We start from the raw sequence: 24,646 nt of genomic DNA, 5'->3' as shown, positions 1-24,646 counted from the left end.
AGAGGGAGAAAGAATGCAAGGGAATTCAAAAAATGCGTGAGAGATTTCATTGATGTTGTGAACAAGAAGTCATAATAGAAAACCCTCTCCCGTCGTGTGGCGCATGGCTATGCCGACACGCGGGGAACATCTTATACATAGATAAGCCTTACACATCGCAATCACAGCCGAGTAGCACGGGACTGAGGTCCAGTTGTCCAGCTCCTCGTTTTCCTGCGCCAAGCGGATGTGAACCCTTGAAGGAATCTCCTCGGTGACGGCTGACGGAGTGGCAAGAGTGTCGTCGGAGTCCGAGGAAGGGCCGTCAAGGGTGCCTCCTATGGTGTGTGAAGGCCCAGGGAAGAAGCGGGATAGCAGGGGGAATGGAATGCCCCTGTTGAGCTTCCCGTAATATGCAGCGAGGTGGTGAAGATGGTTGCCCCTGCGGGCCTCGATGATCTCATGGCAGGAGGGGCGAAAGCCGAGTCCCCTCCTGTGCTTGTATTCCTCGATCTCAATGGGGTGGCTATTCCCTTGTCCGCGCGCCCCGAGGCCGGTGCCGGGAATGTAGTTGTTGCGCAGGAGAACCTTCCCTACCATGCGGTCGGCACGGGATGGTCCACTCTCCTCGTAGTCTCGGATGACGGAGATGGTTTCGAATGAGTGAAAGGGGAGGTTTTCATCGTCCCCGACGCTAATGTAGGACACCGCCGTCTCCTTGTAGATGGCGTAATCCTCCTCTCCTTTCACCGTAATGAGCTTCTCCTCGACGATGAACTTCAACCGTTGGTGCAGAGAAGAGGGGACGGCGCCGGCCGAGTGGATCCAAGGCCTCCCGAGCAACAGGCTGAACTCATTCGAGATGTCGAGCACTTGGAACGTGATGCTGAACGAGCATGGGCCAACATCTATGAGGAGGTCGATCTCCCCGTTCACCTCCCTGCGTGAGCCGTCGAAGGCTCGGGTCGCTGTTTTGCTTGGGCGGACTCGGTTGAGGTCCACATTCATTTGTCTCAGGGTGGTCACCAGGCAAACGTTAAGGGCGGACCCGTTGTCAATCATGACCCGGCCGATGATGTAATTGTTGCACTTGCAGACAATGTGCAACGCCCGCGAGTGTGACCATCCTTCGGACGGGAGCTCGTCGTCCGAGAACGAGATGGTGTTGGAGAAGATGGACCCGATCGTCTCCTCTATCCTGTCCGGGGGTGTTTCCTTCGGGACTTGTGCCGCGGTCAGTACCCGGAGGAGGGCCTCTCGGTGAGGTTCCAAGCCGAGGAGGAGGGCAAGCAATGAGATGTGGGCCGGGGATTTGGCCAATTGCTCGACCACCTTGTATTCGCTTGCCTTCACGATCTTCATGAAAGCTTCGGCTTCCTCCTCGGTCACCTTCTTGGGCGGGAAAGGCCAGCTTTCGGGCGTCGCCCCGTCTTCAACGGCGGGCGCTTTCCCCTTGTCCTTGGCCGCCGGGCTCTCATACACCCGTCCTAAGCGTGTCACCCCCATGACACTGAATTGCTGCTCGACGCTCCCAACACTTCCTTCGTAGGTCCAGGGGACCTTGCTATCTGAGTACGGCTCCCGGGCAGGGATGTCGACGACGAACGGGGCCGACGAGGCCACGTGTCCCGCGAACCCGACTGTGAGTTCTTCGGGAGTGTAATTGATCACGAAGGGAGGGGGATTCTCCTGCGCTTCTTCGTCCCTCCCTGAGGCGCATATAGAGATCATGTTGATGGAAGGCCCCGAACTCGGCCTATGGTCCGGGAGGGGGTTGGCCTGCACATTTGGGGGCCTGACGGCGTTGAAGGTGAGTCTGTTGTTGTCGATCCTCCTCTGAATTTCGTCCTGCAACCTCCAACAATTGTTGAGAGTGTGCCCCAACGCGCCCTGATGATACTCGCAGTGTTTAGACTGATCCTGAACGGACGGGTCGAAGTTCGGGCCCGGGGATACCAGCTGAATCTGGTTGCCCGCGAGGAGTTGCCGATATATATGAGAGAGAGGAGCAGGCAGTGGTGTGTATTGTTTGCGGAGTCGGTTTTGCGCGCCGCCGGCCTGTTGACCCTGCGAAGTAGGGTTCTGTTGCGCCGGTGGAGGGGCTCTCGACACCGGGGGCCTGGGTTGAGAGGGCTGAGCGGAGGCGAGCGCAAAGTGATTGTATGGCTGTGAGCTCGTCGGCGGTGGGATCGGTGGGGCTGAATAGTAGATTGACTGGGGTTGGTGCTGTGGAGGCGAAGGAAAGTAGGTAGGAGCGATGGTCGGTGTGGTCGTGAGATTCACCGAATATTGTTGGGGCGCCTGATGTGCCGTATTGACGGCGTTTACCGAAACTTCCTTCGCTCTTCTCCCGCCGGAAGACGACGGCGCCGCGGGGGCTTTCTTTGATGACTCCCCCTCTTTGTTGGTGGGGTCCTCCATCCTTCCGAGCTTGATCCCCAGCTTTTTCCCCGCCTCGATGAGGTCGGAGAACGACGAAGTGTGCGCTAACAGGTGTGAATAGTACACTCCCTTCAGTGTGGAGTGAAACAGCTGGATCTGTTGCGCTTCACTGATTGGAGGGATGTGCTTCGCTGCTTGGGCACGCCACTTGGCAGCGTATTCTTCGAACCTTTGGCCCCGTACCATCTCTTTTGTGCTCAGCTCCAGAAGGGTGGGAGGCGTTTCCGCGCAGTACCGGTATTGGTCGGTGAATCTCCGTGAGAGGTCCTCGCACGTCGGGATGTCCTTGGCCTTCAGCGACATGAACCAATCGAGGGCCGATCCCGACGAGCTATCTTGGAAGGAGTGGATGACAAACTCCTCGTATTCCCAATACTGCAGCATCTTCCCCCGGTAGTGGCGGAGGTGGTGGCGCGGATCCGTCGTGCCATCATAGGTCTTGAACTCCGGGACCTTGAACTTCGGGGGCAGCCGCATACCCGGGAATAGGCTGCAGTCGCCATAGCGTGTGTTGGGGCGAGCATCACCCGCCTGCAGGACCTGTATCGTTTCTTCCATTCGTTTCAACCTACGCTCCTGTTCGGTGTCGGCCTCGGGGAAGAAATGCGTCGGTGAGGCGAATTGGGCCGCATGAGTCGGCGTGCCCGGTTTGTGGAAGGTAGTGTTTATGGGGGGCGGTGCTTGGTAAGAGAGGCCGGCGTGAGGCTGTAGAGACGGATAGGGGTGAGCTCCGCGGCTTGAAGATGAGTCGGAGCAGGTGCGCTGGACGCTGGGAAAACCATCGGCGGAGGTACTGTGTAGGCCATGGCCGAGGCCGGTATGGAAACGGGTGGAGGCGCAGACAGGACGTGCTCCGAGGATAGGAAGGTCGCCGGTGGAAGAGGGATGGCCGTGGGGGCCGGCGGCGGCGGAAATTGTCTGGTAAAGGGGTGAGCTACGGACGTGTGTAGTGTTGGTGGCACGGGCGCCTCCATGTTCTCCGGTGCTTGAGTTGGTGGAGCCCACGGGGTTGGATCGGCCGTTGGTCCCTGTCCCGGCGGAGGCGTGGAGCTCAAGGATGCGCGGTTTGGTCCCCTGAGTAGGGCAAGCAGCTCCGCCATGTTGGTGGCCATTTGGTTGACCGTGCCTTCGAGTGCGGCGATGCGGGCTTGGTCCTCGATGGCAGAGGGCGTCTGTGAGGTATGTGCATGGAGCGCTCCTGAAGACGTTAGGGGCGGGAGATGTACCGGAGGGGCACCTGAGTATGCCGGAAGTATACCCGCAGGGGTCGGAGGCGGCGGAGCATGTGTTGGAGGTGGTTGAGAAAGAGTCGGAGCCGGTGGGTTGACTTCCTCGGAGATGTCAACTCGGTCTTCTTCCGCCATTCTAAGACGTTGACGAGTCGGATACCGGTACGATGCCAGTTATAATCACCTAGAATTCCAAAAGTATGTAAAGACCATAAGAACCGTGCGGGCGTCAACTCACGCCAAAAACGCCTCCATTCCGAGAAGCTGTGCTCGGGGGGCGGGATGACTGGTGCAAGGCGCTCGATCAACGAGCGCTCGTCGGAGATGTAGGAGAACGGATGTGATGAGCAAAAAGGGCGGACGTGCGCGAGAAGCCGAGTCTGCAGTAGGTGTGGGGATCCCCTCATCCTGCCGCGTCGAACCTCCCTAACATAGTCAAGAGACCGAACGGTCTCAGCTAATAAAGCCTCCACATAACTATGGCCTCCTACCGCTTGGAGGACGACTTGGGCGATAGCCCCGTCAATGAGGTTCGGCGAATGCGGGAATAGGAGAGTGCCGAAGACCAGGAGCAGGAATCCGTGACAGGCGTCGCGCTAGTAGGAAGCCGTTGTAGGTGTCATTGCGCGGGGGAGTGTCCAGTCAGAGAGCCACGCAATCCTGATGCCTTGATCCCACCTCTGATGAAGCTCCTCGTGGATGTCTTGAGTAGGTATGTGGAGAACACTGGAGAGCTGACCCTAGACGGTTGTGAACGGGTTAGGCACGAAGATGCCGTGGGTCGTGGGCGTAGGCCTCTGGATGAGTGCTGTGTACTCCTCGATCGTAGGGGCTAACTCCGTCCCCTGGAAGTTGAATACTGCATGTTCGGGATCCCAAAATTCAATGGCGGTCCTTAAGAAGATCCAATCCACCGGGGTTTCGGTGAACATGACCATATTTCCGATGATGCCCCGGATGAAAGCGTGATCCACCGGCCGGAGAGTCCTCCAGATGCGCATGATGTCTTGTCTTGGTGGCGTGATCGCTTCGAGTCTGAGACCGGGAGCCAGGCGGTCCATCCTTACCTAGATGGAGGAGATGCTGGCTTAACGTCTTAAGAATCAAATCAATGCAATGTCCTAAGTTTTTTTCGGAAAATGTATGCAGTGCGGAAAGGTAAACTATAGTCGTGTTCTTTACAGTATACATCGCTCTTTCTTACAAAAAACAACAAAATGCCCGTCCTAACAAGAAACTACGAGCCGACTCAAGGACTCGACTCTTGGGTCGGTTGACGGCATGGAGGCAAAATTGGTCCAGCATGACGGTCCCTGTGTATGCATGTTTTAGGTGCTACTGGGAGAACAGCTAACTAGGGATGGGGGCTCCTGATACAAGGGTGTGAATTCCTTGAAATCGAGCAAGGATCTTTGGGGGCCGGTAAGGTGGCATAGCCGACTCAATCCGTTCCCTTACTCGGAACCTCTGACGTTAGCTTCCTATTTTGGTGCCCATGGGATGTTGGACAAGGTACCTAGGAGCTAGCATGATATGCAATGCGTATGCGAGAAATAAAAGTGCGTAAAGTAGATAAGCAGGAAATGCGGAAAGCGGTAAATAAACAAGCAAACAAATCAAGCGGGAGCGAGCCCGAACCCTCTAAGTGTCCCCAGCGAAGTCGCCAAGCTGTGCGCACCCGAATTTCATCTCGTCGGGGCACGCATGTGCGTGGCCTAAGCAATGCGTCTTGGGAGTGTCCACCTTCCCGGGGACGCGCGACGAACGCCCGTGAGAAGGAGTCGCCACTTGCCATTTTACGACCCGAAGATCGAGGGCCGGCAAGTTACTCGGGTCTAGGGGTACGGGGTACACCTAAGTGCAAAGACAATGGTCGTACGGAATCGAAAATTCTGAATTCGGGGGTTCTATTACGTGCGGGCCTATATCCCGCACGCCCTTTCGGTACTCTAGCTTGCTAGGTTTGCCATTTTCTTTATTTACCGCGTGATTTATGGTTGCACTCGACTCGCCCGTTTTGACACCGTAAATTCGATGAATCGATCAAGTTAGGCCAAGAGTCCGAAAGATGAGTAGGCCTGTGCATCGAGGAATCGGTTCACTATCTTAGCGTTATAGTTTATTGAACCGTGATGGTCGAATCCCTGCGTGAACCGAGACCACGAGTATCCGAGCTTACTCGCCCTTTGGTGGTAATAGACCAACTTAACCGACCCGGCACTCGGACCTCTCGCTCGCCGATCGGGATCCTTACAAGTAGATAAGTGAACATACAAATAGAATTCTCACAATGTTCTCTCAGACAATTACAAAGTATAACCGAATAAGTAAATGTATCCCGATCGGTTTGCATTGGGCCACTATTCCGCTCTGACTCACCGTGTATTTTGAACGACCGATAAACAAATTAAGGCAACGCGGGCTCGAAGAGCCGAGGGTCGGGTCCGATCTGTCCAACGGTTTGCAAGAGAACCGGTTGGTTCCCACTGTATCCGATGGTCCGATCGAGGTCCCGGGTGATATCCAAACCCGTTTCATGCGCCCAATCCAAATTTGCCTTCCACATAGGCAGCATTCAGAGTGTGACGATGAACCGGGGCTAGATCCCATTCCGCATTCGGGTTACACGCGCTCGGTGGATTAGGAGGCGTTGGACCTCGTGTTCGGTGATTTGGGGCATTGGACCCCGTGTAACACGTAACCTATGGGCTCGGGCCCGAATCGCGGTAAATCAACAAATACAAGAATAAAATCGAGGAAAACTGATAAAACTGATGAAATACAGACAACAACTGATAAGTATCGGTGAATACGGACAAGTTGTATATTAGGTCGAATATACGTGATTTAATTAGTTATTAGCCGGGGTTGATTGGCAAACAATGTATCTAACCTAGGCAAACATAGATGGTGGATTAGGATAGGGTTCTAAGCTAATTACATGTGTATGTTTGTTTTAAGACTCTTATTCAGTGAAGTGACACTGCGGTTTCACCGAATTAGCCAAACTCGTGTTTTGACTCTAGATTGGAATCTATCATTCCGCCTATCCATTATCTAGTGTTTGATTAGGCCGAATGTACAATTAATCCGGTTGTTCGTGTTTTGTAACTGAAATAAAAATGCTCCCCACCGAATCTACAACAGGAAGAAAGAAACACCGAAAATGAACGAAATGGGCCACGCGAATGAAACTCGCACCCGAACGGGTTGCCCTTTTTCATTCATAGCTCTAGGTGTTTCTAACCCCCTAACGCCTAAGGTATCGGTGAGTCACGGAATGACGATTATGCCCTTGGAATAAAATTGTGGTGTTTGTATGCAAATTGGAGATCCTGTCACACTAAGGAGTCTGAGGAGGACTCGCGCATCTCGACTCGAGCCGTCTCAAATCGGGCCCGGACTCGAGTCATGGTACGCGAGTACTCATTAGACATCAGTTTCACTCGTGTTGCGTATCTCTGTATTTTGAAATTGTGGGCTTTTTAATGGAAAATGGCATTTTCACCGTTCCGTAAATCATCGATGCATTTACAAATTGAGGATTGATTCACCCGATTGTTTAGTTCGAGTGATTTAATTATCCGGATAATACGTCCCGTTCCTCCATTTGTGAAATTCTTCGATGGTTATAAATTTATATCACAACTAACGGGTTTAGTAGGTGCTTACTCGAAAATAACACATCTAATGAGTAATTGATATATGATTAATAATTAAACAACAAATACAATTGCAAAACAATTCTAAGAACCGACTTCCAAGCGGAGGAAGAGGCCGGTTTAGACTCGAGGAGAGCCACGGGACACTCGGTCACATCCCGAGGGAGTAACCGAATATTTCCTTGGCTCGTCCCCGGATCTTGGGCGGTCTCTTACACCGGTGTCAATCGTTTCTTACATTCGCAATACGTCAACCACAATAATAACACACGTTTTAGTTGTCCCGATACCGCCGCAATCATAATCACATAAAATCACATAAACACGCACGAACGAGATATCTAACGGAAATAACAAAGAGGGCATCAACTCGACTAATGACTAAATGGACAAAACACGGGAATCGATCCGTCTCGAGGTGGAGGAAGGCTTCCCGGACTCGTGTGGTCCAAGGAAGCTCTCGGCCACCTTCCCTAAAGGATGGCCGTGAGCTTCCATGACACACACGAGTCGGGAGGATTTCTTCGACCCCGATTCGGACCGTTTCCCTTCATACTAACGCATTACATATGATTAACGGTAAGGGGGCGTAGGAATCGACTCGATTCGGGAAAAGAGAGGCCGCCACGGCCCCGGATCGGCCAAGGGAGCTCACGGGTCTCTCCCTAGAGACTAGGCCGTGAGCCCCATGGCTCAATCCATGGCCAAGGGAGCCTCTCCCTTCCGGATCCGAATTATTTCCTTTCATTTAACCATTTCTTAGCCACGATTAGGGACTTTCCTCACCTAGAGACGGCATAATCCGGGAGAAGGAGAGGGTCATGGACCCAAGGTGGCCGAAGAGGCTCACGGCTCTCCTGCATGAGGTTCGGCCGAGAGGCTCTATGGCCTCCTCGAGTCCAAGCCGATCTCCTCCTCACGGACCCGACCCCTCTAGTTCTATACATGCATGCTAGTACGACGTATGGGCATGTGTAATAGGGGAAATAAACGTGCTACGATGCATGCTATGCATGGGGACGTCCGGATCTAAGAGGAAAAATAACGTTACATGCATTCGGGTCTTCAAACGTACGAGCACTTCATACAAACAAGGGTCAAGAGTCCTAGCTTCTCTAAGTTTTATAGGGATGTTACCTAACCTCGTTGCAAGAGGAAAAGAGTCGAGGACGCGGCCGTGGGAGTCGCTAGACTCGGTTTGAAGCTACGGGTGGGTGACCCGGGTGGAGGAATGCCGCGGCAGCTCTGGAAAAATGAGGTCGGCACGCTTGCTCCGAGTCCCTAAGAGGCAGATTTAGATGACCGTGGGCAGACCCGAACGGCTCAAGCCCTGGACGAACCCGAAATAGTGAGAGAAAGCTCGGTGTAAAGCGAGGAACCCGGTAAAAAGAAAAACGATGATACGGTGGTTGTGCGCGGTGGATCGGTCCTCGGATCGTGACCACCTCTTCACGGGGGAGGGTGAGGGTTGTGAGGAACCCTTGGAATGTGATGGCACGACTCGCCGAAGTCGTGGAGCGAAATGACACGCGTGGAAGGTTCGGTGCGCACCCGGTACCGGTCAAGTAACCCGATTGTTCGTGCGTCTGAAACGGGGTATTGGAGACTTCAAATCGAAAATCTAAGCCCGGAAACGGACTTAGGGGGTGGGAAATATGTAGGCTAGGGAGTTTTGTGATTTTTGGCTTAAGTCGGGTCGGGTAGTTACCGGAATACCGGGTGGTTTTCCGATGGTTTCGGCTGGTTTTGGCCTTGGCTCGGGGTGGACGAATGAGTGGGAGTGGGCTGGAGTTTGAGAGAATTCTAGAGGGAGATTGGCTTGAGAGAGAATGAGAATGAAGAAGTGATTAAGTCTAATGATGAAAGGGAACTTATAGGGAGCTCTAACGGTGTGATTAAGTGGGCTTGATCGCGGTTAGGGAGCCTAATAGGGGGCTGCCGAAATTCGCAATGGGATTAGGGAGGGGAAAGTGTCACTTAGAGTGTAGGGGAAGCAAGAGGAGTGATGGGTGTGATGGATGGGTGATGGGAGGTGATAGATGTGAGGGAAATTTGAATTGTGTGGTGGAGGGGGACTTGAGCCGCCGGCCATGGGGGGGAAGCCGTGGCTCATTGCGGGCGAGCCGAGTCTTGAGGGGTTGAGCCGTGGCTTGGGGTTGAGCCGCGGCTTGGTGGCTTGGCTTGGCTGAGCTGTGGGATCCCATTCGATTAAGAGAAAAGCCGGAAAAAGCTTGAGACTTGATTGAGCTCGAATCCGATCTCCGATGTCCGATTAATTTATGGATTTGGAATACTCGAATGAAGAGGATTTGAATGAGCCTAATATCGCCATACGTCGTATGAACAAACGTTCGGGCGACTCAGCGCCTCGAGAGCCGGTTTTGCCCTGTTTGGACGTTCGGAGTGGAATTGAGTGCCCCCGGTCCCCGATTGCTCTTTGTGCATCTTAAGATTCGTTTCGGTGACCCTTTTGCTTCGTGGGACATCGTTGGCTCGTTGTCCCCGACCGAAGACCGTTGGCCCGGGACGACCTAGGGACTTGTGACTGGGGCTTTCTCCGTGTTCCCCGAATGTCTTGAGGTGTTCAGGGATCGCTGAGATCTCTGTTTTCCGTGAATGTGCCCCGAAGATTCGTCGGGAGGCGTTTGCTACCACTGAAACGTCCCTCGGGGAGCCCTGTAGAGTTCCGAATGGTCGTCTGAAGCTTGTCCCATGGCCTCGATGGTTCCTGGGTGCCTGTAGGCCCGTTTTAGGGGGCCGTTTACTTGTCAGTGGAGCGGGCCCTGCGAGCCCTGTCAGAAAAGGTGTCCGTGAGAGATCGGGGTGTCCCGGCTTATGTGGTATGCCCCGGAAATGCGCCCGGACGTGTCGTCGGTCACTTTGGCACTAAGGGGAATTTTTAGAGTCCCATATTGGGCACCCTTCGATGCTTCAGTGATTCGGTGATGAATAGTGCCGCAGTGCCAGCTCCGCTGTTTTCGGGGTTCTTTGCCTGTAAGTTCTTCCGATCGCTCTCCTCTGCTTTTCTAGTGGACCCAGCTCTTCTCCTGTTGTTCATGACTCCGTGACCGCACTTTCACCTCTGATTGCCGGGTGATGAATAGTAACCCGGGCTTTGACCGGGGATTCTCATGTAGGAAGCCGGTGGGCCAAAATGGGGTGCTGACATTGTGTATGCAAGAAACGATTAGAATCAGCACGGGAGATCGCTCAAAATCCGAGATGAGTCAAGGGCCGCTTGGCTCCTTCCTTCGGGAAGTGGCCGAGAGTCCCTGGACCCCTCCCGGGTTTAAGGCGACCTCCCTAGTCGTTTCGGATCGTTCCTTGGAATTGGGTGCCTTAAGGTTCGGGTCTTATCGTTAGCTATGTGGTAGTTACATGATCGACGCGTTGGTTTCGGATAATTACTCACCGAACTCATAATGCCCATAATATAAGATCACCACTACCGAATAATTTCACAAGCGGGAGAAACGGGTGTCAGCACCCCATTTTGGTCCAACGGCTCCAACGGAGGACTTCCGACCCAAAGTTCGGGACACTATTCACGACCGGAAAATCAGAGGCAAACATGCGGGCATAGAGTCATGGATTGCGGGAGAAAAGCAGGGTCCACTAGAAGAGCACGAGAGGGCAATCGGAAGAGTAAACAGACAGCGAACCCCGAAAACAGCAGAGGCTGGCATTGTGGCACTATTCATCACCGGATTACCGGAGCGTCAGAAGGTATCCAATATGGGACTCTAAAAATCCCTCTTTGTGCCAAAATGACCAATGGCACATCCGGGCACACTTCAGAAGCACCCTGCTTAAGTCGGGGCACTCCCAAACATTCACATACGCCTTCCTGACGGGGCCCCCGAGATGCCCGATTCACGAACAGATAAACGGCACCCGGAAACAGGCCTGCACATACCCAAGGACCACCAGGACCATGGATAGGATTCAAATTGCGTTTCGGGGTTCATCTTGGTCTCCCGAGTGGATCCCGACCCGGGAGAAATGGGTCATTTTCTACAGAAAGACATAGCCGGAGACCCTTTTAACAAATCGTCAGTGCACGAAATTTGCGCCAATCAATCCCACGGACCTCAAGGGCTTGGTAGATAAGCCCCGTTCGCAGATTCCTAGGTCATCTCCGATTATTGATCTCCAGCCGGGTCGGCGAGTAAACCGTTTCGCTCAATGCGAAGAACACGCCGACACGAGCGGTACATCACGCAGAGGCGCAAACAAGCGACAGAAACGGACTACTTCACCCCAATCATCAAAACGGAGCAAAATCCGCTTTCGAGTCCCCGGGATGCCCGAGCATTCATCCATACGAAGAATGACAATATTAGGCTCATTAAAACCGTATTCGCGCGTACATCGATAATTCGTCGTTCAAGCGAACCACGGAAATCGAATGCGTGATCAATCAAGCCCCGAGCTTCTTCCGGCTTTCTTCCTAATCAAGTGGGACCCTTGAGCTAGCCGAGCCGAGCCGAGCCGAGCCAAGCCGCAAGCCATGGCTCTCCTCTAAAGACAAGCCAAATGAGCCTCATCCACCCATTTTTCAAAATATCTCCTACACCCATCAACTCCACTCTTCCATCCATCAACTCTTCTCTTCCATCCATCACTTCCCATCACCTTTCAAGACAACTTCCCCTCGTTAATCCATCTTAAAAATTCGGATCCCCCTAACCCTCTCCTTAATTGTGCTTTGTTTTCACTAATTGAGCCATTAAAGCTACCTTTATAAGCCCATTGGGTCATTAACTTAATCACAACTCAACTCCCATCATCTCTCTAGCCTTCTCACTCTAGGAAACCCTCTCCAAGCCCTCTCAAAGTTCAGCAAATTCCAGAATTCGTGCAGCCCCTCCTCAGCCCAGAAACCAGGCAAAACAAGGCCAAACCAATCCCGTTTTCCGGCGACCGCCACCCAACCTTAGCCAACTTCAACCAAACTTCATATCCCACATGTTTTCGACCTCCTAAGTCCATTTCCGACCTTAGATTTTTCATTTGAAGCTCCCAGCACATCGTTCCAGCTCTGTCCAGATTCGGATCCCTAGGGCGTTTTCCCGGTTTCTAAGCGAGTTCTTCCTTCTCGACTTAAGCAAGCTCAACCAAACTTCATATCCCACATGTATTCGACCTCCCGAGTCCATTTCCGGTGTTAGTTTTGCGATTTGAAGCTTCCAGCTTGCCAAACCAGCTCTGTCCAGAACCGAGTTCCATAGGCATCTTCACGGTTTCCCGGGCTTCCTCGACATTTCCACCACCCCACGACTATGGCGAGTCATGCCATCACTTTCTAGGGGTTCCTTACAACCCTCACTCTCCCCCGTGACGAGGTGGTCGCGTGCCAAGAGCCGTCCAACCGTGCACCACCGCCATTTCCCTCTTTTCTCCCTTCACAGATTTTTCCAGTTTTTTACCGGTTTTCTTTGCATCTTTCAGGAAAATCGACGTGTCCAATCATCATGAAACCACTGCAGACACGATCCTCACTCAGTTAGGAGTCTAATGCCACCGACCTTGCATCAAAAGACCACCGGGAGCCTCCCGTAGAGTCGTTTCTTCATCGGGTGCCAGTCGGGTTTGTTCCTCTGGTTTTCTATTCTGACCCGAACTTTGCAGGAATGTACAGGTCAGCTCGGGATGAATCTCGCTACGAGCCACCTATCACCGTGATCCTCAGCCAGTTAGGAGTCCAATGCCACCGACCTTGCATAAAAAGACCACCGGGAGCCTTCTGTGGAGCCGTTTCTTCATTGGGTGCCAGTCGGGTTTGTTTTGACCCGACTGGGTCTGTCCTTTTTTACTGACCCGACTTTGTTTTTGATTTCCGGAAAATCTACGCAAGCTCTCCTCCCGAAACCACCACAGGCGCAATCCTTAGTCTCTTGGGAATCCAACGGAACTGGCCCTGTGCGAAAATTCCATCCCGATCAACCGATACGGCCCCGACAAGCCAGACTGCCAGTCGGGTCTGCCAGTCGACCCGACTGCACTGATTCGGGTCTGTTCGTTCCAGCTGAGTCTCCCGACTCCCTTTGCCACTTCTCCGACTCTTTCCTCGTGTTCCAAGGCTAGGTAACACTCCTCTACAACTTAGAGAAGTGAGGATCTCCGATATTCGTTTGATATGAGGTGTTAAGGCGTTTAACAAGTTGAAATACTCCCATGCAAATGTACGTCGTTTATCATGCTATACGTCGTATGAACACATGCATCATGACGGGAAAGAACTTAAATCGGGGTTGAAGAGGTCGCCTTGACCCATGTGAGCCACGGAAACTCACGGCCATTCCTCATGGGAGGTGGCCAAGAGTTTCTTTGGACCACACGGGTCCAAGGAATCCTCTTTCGCATCGAAATAAGTCGGTTCTCGTATTTTCCATTTCGTCGTTGTATGAGTCGACGCCGTTTTATTGATTCCTTTAAATATTTTGTTTGTGCATGTTTGTATGCCCGTTTGCGTAATTATGATCATGGCGGCATCGATTTGGTTAAAACGTGCGTTACTATCGTGCTTGACGTATTATGCATGCAAGATACGATCGGAATCGATGTAGGAGGCCCTCCATAACCCAAGTCGGGTCGTGGAGAGCTCTCGGCTCAACCTTTGGAGGAGGGGCTGAGTGCTCTTTGATCCATCCCGGGTTTAGGACGGTCTCCTTTGTTGCTTCGGAATCGTCCCTTGGAATTGAGTGTACCCATATTTTGTGTTTCTATCGTCGATCATGTGCTAGCCGTCTCCTAGAAGAGTTAGCTTTGGAAGATTATCCGTCAAGTCCACGATTCCTCGATATAAGATCACTACCACCGAATAATTTCACAAATGGGAGAAACGGGACGTATCATTCGGTTAATTAAATCACTTGGATTAAATAATTGGACAAATTGAATATTAATTCGTAAACGTATCGATGGTTCATGGAACGGCGGAAATGCCCTTTTCCTTAAAAGCTCATAATTTCAAAACATCGAGACGTGTAACACGAATAGAATCGTGTCTAGCAAGTACTCGCGTACTATGACTCGAGTCCGGGCCCAATTTGATGCGGCTCGAGTCGAGATGCGCGAGTCCTCTTTAGACCTCTTCGTGTCACACGATCTTTAATTTATATATGAACATCACATGTTTTACCACTCAAGGGCATAGTCGTCATTCCCTGATTCACCGATATCCTAGGCTTTAGGGAGTCGGAAACACCTCGATCTATGGACGGAAAGGGGCGGCCTGTTCGAGTGCGAGTTTCATTCGTACGGCCCATTCCGTCCACTTCGGTGTTTCTATCTCCCTATTATAGATTCGGTGGTGAGCATTTTATTTCTGTCGCAAAACAAGAAAAAAAACCGGATTAATCATGCATTTGGCTTAATCAAACATTAGATAATGGATAGGCGGAATGCTAGATTCCACTCTAGAGTCAAAATACGAGTTTGGCTAATTCGGTGAAACCGTAGTGACGCCTCACTGAATAAGAGTTCTGAAACAAATTCACACATGTAATTGGCTTAGAACCATATTCTAGCCCACCATCTATGTTTGCCTAGGTTAGATATATTGTTTGTTAATCAGCCCCGATTAATAACTGATTAAATCACAAACACTCGACTTAATACACCACCTGTCTATATTCACCGGTATTTGTCAGTTATTGTCTGTTTTGCATCAGTTTTATCAGTTTTCTTCTGTTTTCCATTTGCTTTTGTTGATTTGTTGCGGTTCGGGTCCGAGCCCATAGGTTACGTATTGCACGAGGCCCAACGCCCCAAATCATCGAACACGAGGTCCAACGCCTCCTAACTCACTTAGCGCGTGCAACCCGAGTGCGGAATGGGATCTAGCCTCGAGTCACCATCACACTCCAAATATGGCCTATGTGGAAGGCAATTTGGATTGGATATGTGAAACCTTAACGTTAAGATATCACCCGGTAGCTCAATCGGTCCAACGGTTACAGTGGGAACTAATCGGCTCTCCTGCAAACTGTCGGTTCGATTGGACCCAACCCCCGGCTCTTGGAGCCCGCGTTGCCTTAATTTATTTATTGGTCATTCAAAACACACGGTGAGCTGGAGCGTAATATTGGCCCAATGCAAACCGATCGGGATCCATTTACTTTATCCAGTCGTATTATGTAATTATTCGAGTGTACATCGTGAGGACCTTATTTGTACATCTATTCATTCATTTGTAAGGATCCCCGATCGGCAAGCGAGAGGTCCGAGTGTCGAATTGGTTAAGTTGGTCTATCATCACCGAAGGATGAGTAAGCTTGAATAATCGTGGTCTCGGTTCGCGCAGGGAATCGACCGCCTTGGTTCAATGAACTGTAACGATAAGATAGTGAACCGATCCCTCGACACACAAGCCTACTCACCTTTCGGGTTCTTGGCCCAACTCAATCAATTCATCGATTTTACGGTGTCAAAACGAGCGAGTCGAGTGCAACTCTAAATCACGCGGTAAATAAACAAAACGGCAAGCCTAGCAAGCTAGAGTACCGAAAGGGCGTTCGGGATATAGGCCCGCACGTAATAGAACCCCCGAATTCGGAATTTCCGGTTCCGTACGACCATTGCCTTAGCATTTAGGTGTACCCCGTACCCCTAGACCTGGGCGACTAAACGGCCCTCGACCTACGAGTTGTAAACAGTAAGTGGCGACTCCTTCTCACGCGTGTCCGTTGCGCGTCCCCAGGAAGGTGAACCCTCCCAAGCCGCGTTGCATAGGCTCCACACATGCGTGCCCCGACGAGATAAAATTCGGGTGCGCACAGCTTGGCGACTCCACTGGGGACATCTAGAGGGTTCGGGCTCAATCCCGTTTGCTTGCTTGCTTGTTTATTTACTGCTTTCCGTCGTTTACCGCTTATCTACTTATGCACATTTATTTCACGCATACATTGCATATCATGCTAGCTTTAGGTGCCTTGTCCGAAATCCCACGGGCGCCAAAGTAGGAAGCTAGGTTAGTCAGAGGCTCCGAGTAATGGAACGGATCGAGTCGGCTATGCCACCGAACCGGCCCCCAAAGATCCTCGCTCGATTTCAAGGAATTCACGCCCTTGAGTCGGGAGCCCCCATCCATAGATAGCACGGTCCTTGTAGCACAGAACCATGCATCGTGCTATGCCTCCATGCAAGCCTTCAACCCGACGCCGACAACAGTCCACCGTGTCGGCCTGCGTGCCACTTGAGTCTTTTCTATTTCAAGAGCGATGTGCCTTATAATTTGTACTAAGCCGTGTGCATTTACTTTTCTCTGCACATGTGCATCATGCAGTTTTCAAAACACACTAGGATGTTGTTCACATTGACAAGTTCTAAGCATATTTTCTTATTGTCTTGGTAAGGGACGCCTCGCTCGGCCTCCTACTCGCGCCTCGACAGAGTCCACCAGCACACAAGGGCCTCACCGACCCGCCACGAAATGTAGACGGCGTATACTCTGGGACAGCATGATCGACCTCACCAACACTAGGTTCGATTACCGAGAGGTTGCTGAGAGATGAGGAACTCGCTGGCCAACCACAACTTGGAGGGTACTCTCCTAAACCCGCGACAAGCTACAAAGATACGATCAGGAGCTCGTTTGAGCGAACGCCGCCCTGGAGAGGTCTAGGAAGAGGGCTTGAGGAGGCCCACACATGCACTCTATGAATGATATCTCCGCAAGGCCCTCACCTAGAACAGGTGCTTTCCAGGGCCGCGTTTGCTCAAACCCCGAGTGTGGTGGCAAATCAGCTTAAGGCTTTATTTTACAAAATTTGCATTGTACTTTGAACCTTTCGAGTCAATGTGAACGACAACATTAGCTTTTGAAAACTCATGCATTGCATGCATCCTATCCATTTACTTTTTTACACGACAATTAACACTACCACACGGTAGAAAAAGTTGTGACCGCCTTTGCAGGTGGACCTCTCATGGTTCTCACCCTTCCTCCACGGCGAGACGATCAGTAGCTCAAGGGCCAACCATCCAAGCAACACTAACTCCCCATTAATCCCGCGCAATCGATTATGTCATTGCATGGTTGAGCACACGTCCCTCCATGCTACAAGTGCTTCCATCAACACAACTGAGCGTGCCCTTTCCGCGTCGTGCGAGCACACCCCTACCTGGCACATGCGTCATCCTCGACACACCTTGTGCATGTCTCTCAGTGTGCTTGCATGACGCCTACCAGGCTAGTTTGCTCCCCTATGTAGTTGCATTCAAATTACGAATAGTTCTTGTTCCTTCATTGCTTTTCCTCTTCGCATTGCAGGAAATAACTGACAAGAAGGCAACTTGAACCTTGAACGACCACAATCAGGACAATGAACGCTTCCCATCCAGCACCTTGGAACTTCGACACCGAATCCCAACCCTCCCTCCACAAAAGATCACAGGCAACAGCTCCGACGAACAGAGCATGACCCTGCCCACCCGCCGCGAAAGTCACTAGCACGATCACATCTCCAACCGGAGAATGATCCCTGCCCACCCTCCGCTGTAGCCATCAACCAGCCACTGGGGCAACATGCACTCTTCTTTAAACTCTCTTTTGCTTTAATTTAAATGCATTCCCACAAATGGTTTCCCGGCATGAACAAATCCTTCAATTGAGTATTAGGACAGTCTTTGCGATGCCCTATTAGTTCTTTTGGACCTGTTCGACTCGCCTATCCTCATGGGACCCGGCTCCTCGAGCCTTCCCTAGGACGGCTGCGTAGGCCTACTCACAATTAGGGAAAATATGCTTATGTGACCTTAGTCGCGGTCTAACCACTCCAGAATGGTGATTACCAGATTCCCGGAAACAAATGTCGTCTGCACGCGGCACCCCATGGGTCGCGGGTGGGACAAAAAGGGATTTTTCATGGGATCACCTCATATTTCTTACCACATATCCCCCCGCATAATCGCCTAATGCATTGTCTTCTTTATCATCCTTCACAGGGGCACATTGACCACAGGCGAAGAGCGATGCGCGAGTTCACGCTTCCCCGAGAACTTGTCTTGGACCCTTTCCTTATACTTTGACGAGGGAGGTGTCCAACGATGAGGTACCCCCTATGAAGTCAAAGACAAGGACAATCGAGCGAATCGCCCAGCATCAACACAACCGTCTTCCTCGAATATTCAGCAACTTTAGCAACGTGCACCATCCAAGAGGCATGCACTGCTGAAATAGCAAGATATGATTAGGGACAACGATCGCACAAGGCGCCTTCCACGGGCCATTTCAACAAATGAAGACTGGGGCATCCCCGTTCAACATTCGCACTAAGGCAACCGGGTTTCCCTATTCCACATGGGGCAATTTGACATCTTCTTTTCCTAGACAATAGGGGAAGTTCACATGTAATGCTTGCAAGGGCAAATGATACGAAGTTCAGCTTTCGAATGCACGAGAGTCAGACTTTCAAGAAAGCCGGTCCTCACAAAATAAGGCTAGCAACACACAACAAGTCTCTACGAGGCGAAGCACACTAAAGCGACCTCGGCGATGCAAAGTCGAGGAGTTTCAAACAAAGACACGGGGCACCAAAACAAACCCCAGCTGCAAGAAAAAAAATAGAGCGAAAAGAAGCGGGAAAAACCCGCCAATGAAGAGAGAGAGAAAAGATGTGGGAAAAACCCGCCAATGAACAAAACAAGGCACCGTCGAGATTTAAAACTCTGGCACTGTCAATCCTGAGAAATCAACGAACCCCGACAAAAAGGGGAGCAGCAGATACAACTCCTCGACGGAGACAGAAAACAATGCATTTGGAGATTGAATCCTTCGAACCCTTCGCCCTTGCAAACTCGAGAGATAAAAGAATCGAGCCCGCTAGGTCGAAAACCCCTTTTGAGGCGGCCTAGGCAAAAGCTAGGGTAAAAGAGAGGCACGACCGGAAACCCTTTGGGGCGGTTGTGGCAAAAGGAGAGCTCTTCCCCTTTAGGTTGAGAGGTGCGGCTCCGAGGCGGATGACCGTAGCAAAAGGAGAGCAAAACGAGAGATAGATAAAATTGCCCCCTAGTCTCTCACACATCGTGCGGACAAAGGATCCTCAAGGGAAGTGGCCAATTTATCAAATTCCAACACGATCCTCGATCAGCTCTCCAATACCATTCAACCATCCAAGAGCGAACCTTCCTCAAGCACAGTGGGCAACTGAATATACCGTCCAAGCAGTTCGGTACAACCTACACAACAGAAGGACGAAGGAAGATGGGGGTATATCTCGCTGCAGGCGTGAACCCCTGTATCCTTTTAGCCTGGGGCAACGTACTTCCCAAGCTTTCTCTTTTCTCCTTGTCTTTGCATAACTCCGAATGGGTCACAGCCGCCCTTTAACAGGCTACCACAGAGCCAAAATCCCAGACATTCCTCTCCGGGGGTTTAGTCATAACACTTTGGAAATGGTCAGACTGAGCCTGACCAAATCTGAACAGAAATTCCCAAGCGGGTTGCAAATGCAGCCGCCCTACGGTACCTTATTGAGAAGGGTTCAAAGCCGACGGGAGCGCCGAACAAATGATAAAACTGCTAGGGTATCGTTGGGAAGTCTCGATATGCCCAAGCATGGCTAACGGGAGCCCCTTTGAGGCCTCGCATCTAGGCCTCCGAAAACGGAACCCATCTGCACTGTCAAAGCAAAATTCTTCACGGGTTGCTCAAGCGACCCGAAACTGAAGATCTTAATGCCAGGATCACAAGTACTGCAAACGCAAGAACTACGGCGGACTCTGATTTCCGACCCCTCGGGATACGTAGGCGCTCTACCCCAGAGCTCGAGTCCCTCATTGCACGATCGGGGCATCCCCAGTGAACTACAATCGCCACTGCGACAGAGCTGATATCCGGCAGAGCAACGAGTAACCGCCCCATCCGACAGATCAAACACATCGCCACCCCAAGGGCAAAGCATCGACGAAGCAACTTCATCGCAGCAGCAACGCCAATCTACAACAGATCAACACCTTTGGGACAACATCAGCCCTGTACACTTAGCGCGCACCACTGTCCACATGACTAACGAAGAGTTATGCTCTTCTCTGCAGATACGCATGGAACCCCAAGGGGCATCTCCTCCTTGACGGACACGCGATTGACTCATGCAGCAGATCGCAACCTCAAGACGAGTGAAGGGCCCTATGGGGGAAAAGCCACTCGACTCCCGCTCAAGCCGCAACAAATAACGCCTGGCGTTGCACAAGCATGACTTCGGCTCCGAACTGAACAATCCGCCCCTCCAGCACCGTGTGATGCCACCTAGCATCGATCCCCATCCCTACCTTCCCTACACTTTAGCATTTTACTACTTTCCACGGGCTTCGGCCTAGCAACTTTACTGCTTTCCACGGGCTTCGGCCTAGCAACTTTATTGCTTTCCAAGGGCCTCGGCCTAGCATTTTACTGCTTTCCACGGGCCTCGGCCTAGCAACTTTACTGCTTTCCACGGGTTTCGGCCTAGCATTTTACTACTTTCCCCGGGCTTCGGTCTAGCAACTTTACTGCTTTCCACGGGCTTCGGTCTAGCAACTTTACTGCTTTCCACGGGCTTCGGCCTAGCAATTTACTGCTTTCCACGGGCTTCGGCCTAGCAACTTTACTGCTTTCCACGGGCTTCGGCCTAGCAACTTTACTGCTTTCCAGGGGCTTCGGCCTAGCAATTTACTGCTTTCCACGGGCTTCGGCCAAGTATTTTACTGCTTTCCACGGGCTTCGGCCAAGCATTTTACTGCTTTCCACGGGCTTCGGCCTAGCAACTTTACTACTTTCCACAGGCTTCGGCCTCGCATTTTACTGCTTTCCACGAGCTTCGGCCTAGCAACTTTACTGCTTTCCACGGGCTTCGGCCTAGCAACTTTATTGCTTGGAAGCCTAGCAACTTTATTCTTTCCACGGGCTTCGGCCTAGCATTTTACTGCTTTCCACGGTCTTCGGCCTAGCAACTTTACTGCTTTCCACGGGCTTCGGCCTAGCAACTTTACTGCTTTCCACGGGCTTCGGCCTAGCATTTTACTGCTTTCCACGGGCCTCGGCCTAGAATTTAACTACTTTCCACGGGCCTCGGCCTAGCAACTTTACTGCTTTCCACGGGTTTCGGCCTAGCAACTTTGCTGCTTTCCACGGGCCTCGGCCTAGCACTTTACTGCTTTCCACGGGTTTCAGCCTAGCACTTTACTACTTTACGGGCTTAGGCCTCTCATCCATCGTTTCATAATTTTCACCCTCCAATCACGTTGTCGTTTCGTGGCAGGTCTGTACATTTGCACGATTCCTCCCACACATCCAAGGCAAAGGAGCAAGCGACTACAAAGAATGACAGCAAGGCGATCGCCGGGACCAAAAATGGATGCTTCTCATGATCTTTGGTTACCTCCTCTAATCAAGCAAGCTACCAAAGAGGGGCAAGCTGTCAGCACCCCTTTTTGGTCCACCGGCTCCAACGGAGGACTTCCGACCCAAAGTTCGGGGCACTATTCACGATCGGAAAATCGGAGGCAAACATGCGGGCACAGAGTCATGGATTGCGGGAGAAAAGCAGGGTCCATTAGGAGAGCACGAGAGGGCAATCGGAAGAGTAAACAGACAGCGAACCCCGAAAACAGCAGAGGCCGGCATTGTGGCACTATTCATCACCGGATTACCGGAGCGTCAGAAGGTATCCAATATGGGACTCTAAAAATCCCTCTTTGTGCCAAAATGACCAATGGCACATCCGGGCACACTTCAGAAGCACCCTGCTTAAGCCGGGGCACTCCCGAACATTCACATACGCCCTCCTGACGGGGCCCCCGAGAGGCTCGATTCACGAACAGATAAACGGCACCCGGAAACAGGCCTGCACATACCCAAGGACCACCAGGACCATGGAATAGGATTCAAACTGCGTTTCGGGGTTCATCTTGGTCTCCCGAGTGGATCCCGACTCGGGAGAAATAGGTCATTTTCTACAGAAAGACATAGCCGGAGACCCTTTTAACAAATCGTCAGTGCACGAAATTTGCGCCAATCAATCCCAGGGACCTCAAGGGCTTGGGAGATAAACCCCGATCGCATTGCATGATCCATTTAGGTTTCCCGAGTACCATTCCAGTAACGAAAGGGCCCCTTTCACGGGGAATCTTGTGCTCATAGCTCATTCAGGAAAATGTTGACGTCCGAGCTTTACACCACCCACTCCCAATAATCCCCAAGGGCTAGGAACTCATTTCGATTCGGACCAAGCAAGTCATACCGATCTCCCGAGTGACGTTTCAATGGTCACGAACGCCTCCCGACAAGCCTTCGGGACTCATTTTTGACAAACGGAGATCACAGTGGTCTCCGAACACATCAGAACACTCGGGAAACACTGAGAAAGCCCCGTTCGCAGATTCCTAGGTCATCTCCGATTATTGATCTCCAGCCGGGTCGGCGAGTAAACCGTTTCGCTCAATGCGAAGAACACGCCGACACGAGCGGTACATCACGCAGAGGCGCAAACAAGCGACAGAAACGGACTACTTCACCCCAATCATCAAAACAGAGCAAAATCGGCTTTCAAGTCCTCGGGATGCCCGAGCATTCATCCATACGAAGAATGACAATATTAGGCTCATTAAAACCGTATTCGCGCATACATCGATAATTCGTCGTTCAAGCGAACCACGGAAATCGAATGCGTGATCAATCAAGCCCCGAGCTTCTTCCGGCTTTCTTCCTAATCAAGTGGGACCCTTGAGCTAGCCGAGCCGAGCCGAGCCAAGCCGCGAGCCATGGCTCTCTTCTAAAGACAAGCCAAATGAGCCTCATCCACCCATTTTTCAAAATATCTCCTACACCCATCAACTCCACTCTTCCATCCATCAACTCTTCTCTTCCATCCATCACTTCCCATCACCTTTCAAGACAACTTCCCCTCGTTAATCCATCTTAAAAATTCGGATCCCCCTAACCCTCTCCTTAATTGTGCTTTGTTTTCACTAATTGAGCCATTAAAGCTACCTTTATAAGCCCATTGGGTCATTAACTTAATCACAACTCAACTCCCATCATCTCTCTAGCCTTCTCACTCTAGGAAACCCTCTCCAAGCCCTCTCAAAGTTCAGTAAATTCCAGAATTCGTGCAGCCCCTCCTCAGCCCAGAAACCAGGCAAAACAAGGCCACACCAATCCCGTTTTCTGGCGGCCGCCACCCAACCTTAGCCAACTTCAACCAAACTTCATATCCCACATGTTTTCGACCTCCTAAGTCCATTTCCGACCTTAGATTTTTCATTCGAAGCTCCCAGCACATCGTTCCAGCTCTGTCCAGATTCGGATCCCTAGGGCGCTTTCCCGGTTTCTAAGCGAGTTATTCCTTCTCGACTTAAGCAAGCTCAACCAAACTTCATATCCCACATGTATTCGACCTCCCGAGTCCATTTCCAATGTTAGTTTTGCGATTTGAAGCTTCCTGCTTGCCAAACCAGCTCTGTCCAGAACCGAGTTCCATAGGCATCTTCACGGTTTCCCGGGCTTTCTCGACATTTCCACCACCCCACGACTATGGCGAGTCGTGCCATCACTTTCTAGGGGTTCCTTACAACACTCACTCTCCCCCTTGATGAGGTGGTCGCGTGCCAAGAGCCGTCCAACCTTGCACCACCGCCATTTCCCTCTTTTCTCCCTTCACAGATTTTTCCAGTTTTTTACCGGTTTTCTTTGCATCTTTCAGGAAACTCGACGTGTCCAATCATCATGAAACTACTGCAGACACGATCCTCACTCAGTTAGGAGTCCAATGCCACCGACCTTGCATCAAAAGACCACCGGGAGCCTCCCGTAGAGTCGTTTCTTCATCGGGTGCCAGTCGGGTTTGTTCCTCTGGTTTTCTATTCTGACCCGAACTTTGCAGGAACGTACAGGTCAGCTCGGGATGAATCTCGCTACGAGCCACCTATCACCGTGATCCTCAGCCAGTTAGGAGTCCAATGCCACCAACCTTGCATCAAAAGACCACCGGGAGCCTCCTGTGGAGCCGTTTCTTCATTGGGTGCCAGTCGGGTCTGTTTTGACCCGACTGGGTCTGTCCTTTTTTACTGACCCGACTTTGTTTTTGATTTCCGGAAACTCTACGCACGCTCTCCTCCCGAAACCACCACAGGCGCAATCCTTAGTCTCTTGGGAATCCAACGGAACTGGCCCTGTGCGAAAATTCCATCCCGATCAACCGATACGGCCCCGACAAGCCAGACTGCCAGTCGGGTCTGCCAGTCGACCCGACTGCACCGATTCGGGTCTGTTCGTTCCAGCCGAGTCTCCCGACTCCCTTTGCCACTTCTCCGACTCTTTCCTCGTGTTCCAAGGCTAGGTAACACTCATCT

At 51.6% G+C, this 24,646-nt stretch overlaps 1 protein-coding gene across 1 annotated transcript; it reads right to left on the bottom strand.

Moving 5' to 3' along the window:
- Window positions 1–3,086: 3,086 nt before the first annotated feature.
- On the bottom strand, window positions 3,087–3,785 carry LOC116193759 (pollen-specific leucine-rich repeat extensin-like protein 1). The gene has a single exon (XM_031522507.1). It carries the CDS (start codon window positions 3,783–3,785, stop codon window positions 3,087–3,089), a length of 699 nt encoding a protein of 232 aa, XP_031378367.1.
- Window positions 3,786–24,646: the final 20,861 nt, after the last annotated feature.

The sequence above is a fragment of the Punica granatum genome, chromosome 2 (assembly GCF_007655135.1).
Source record: "Punica granatum isolate Tunisia-2019 chromosome 2, ASM765513v2, whole genome shotgun sequence".
Lineage (NCBI taxonomy): Eukaryota > Viridiplantae > Streptophyta > Magnoliopsida > Myrtales > Lythraceae > Punica > Punica granatum.
This window is presented reverse-complemented; position numbering and strand designations above follow the sequence as displayed.

What these genes read in the sequence shown, in the direction of transcription:
- LOC116193759 (XM_031522507.1), bottom strand. Translation starts at nt 3,785, where the DNA reads ATGGCGGAAGAAGACCGAGTTGACATCTCCGAGGAAGTCAACCCACCG.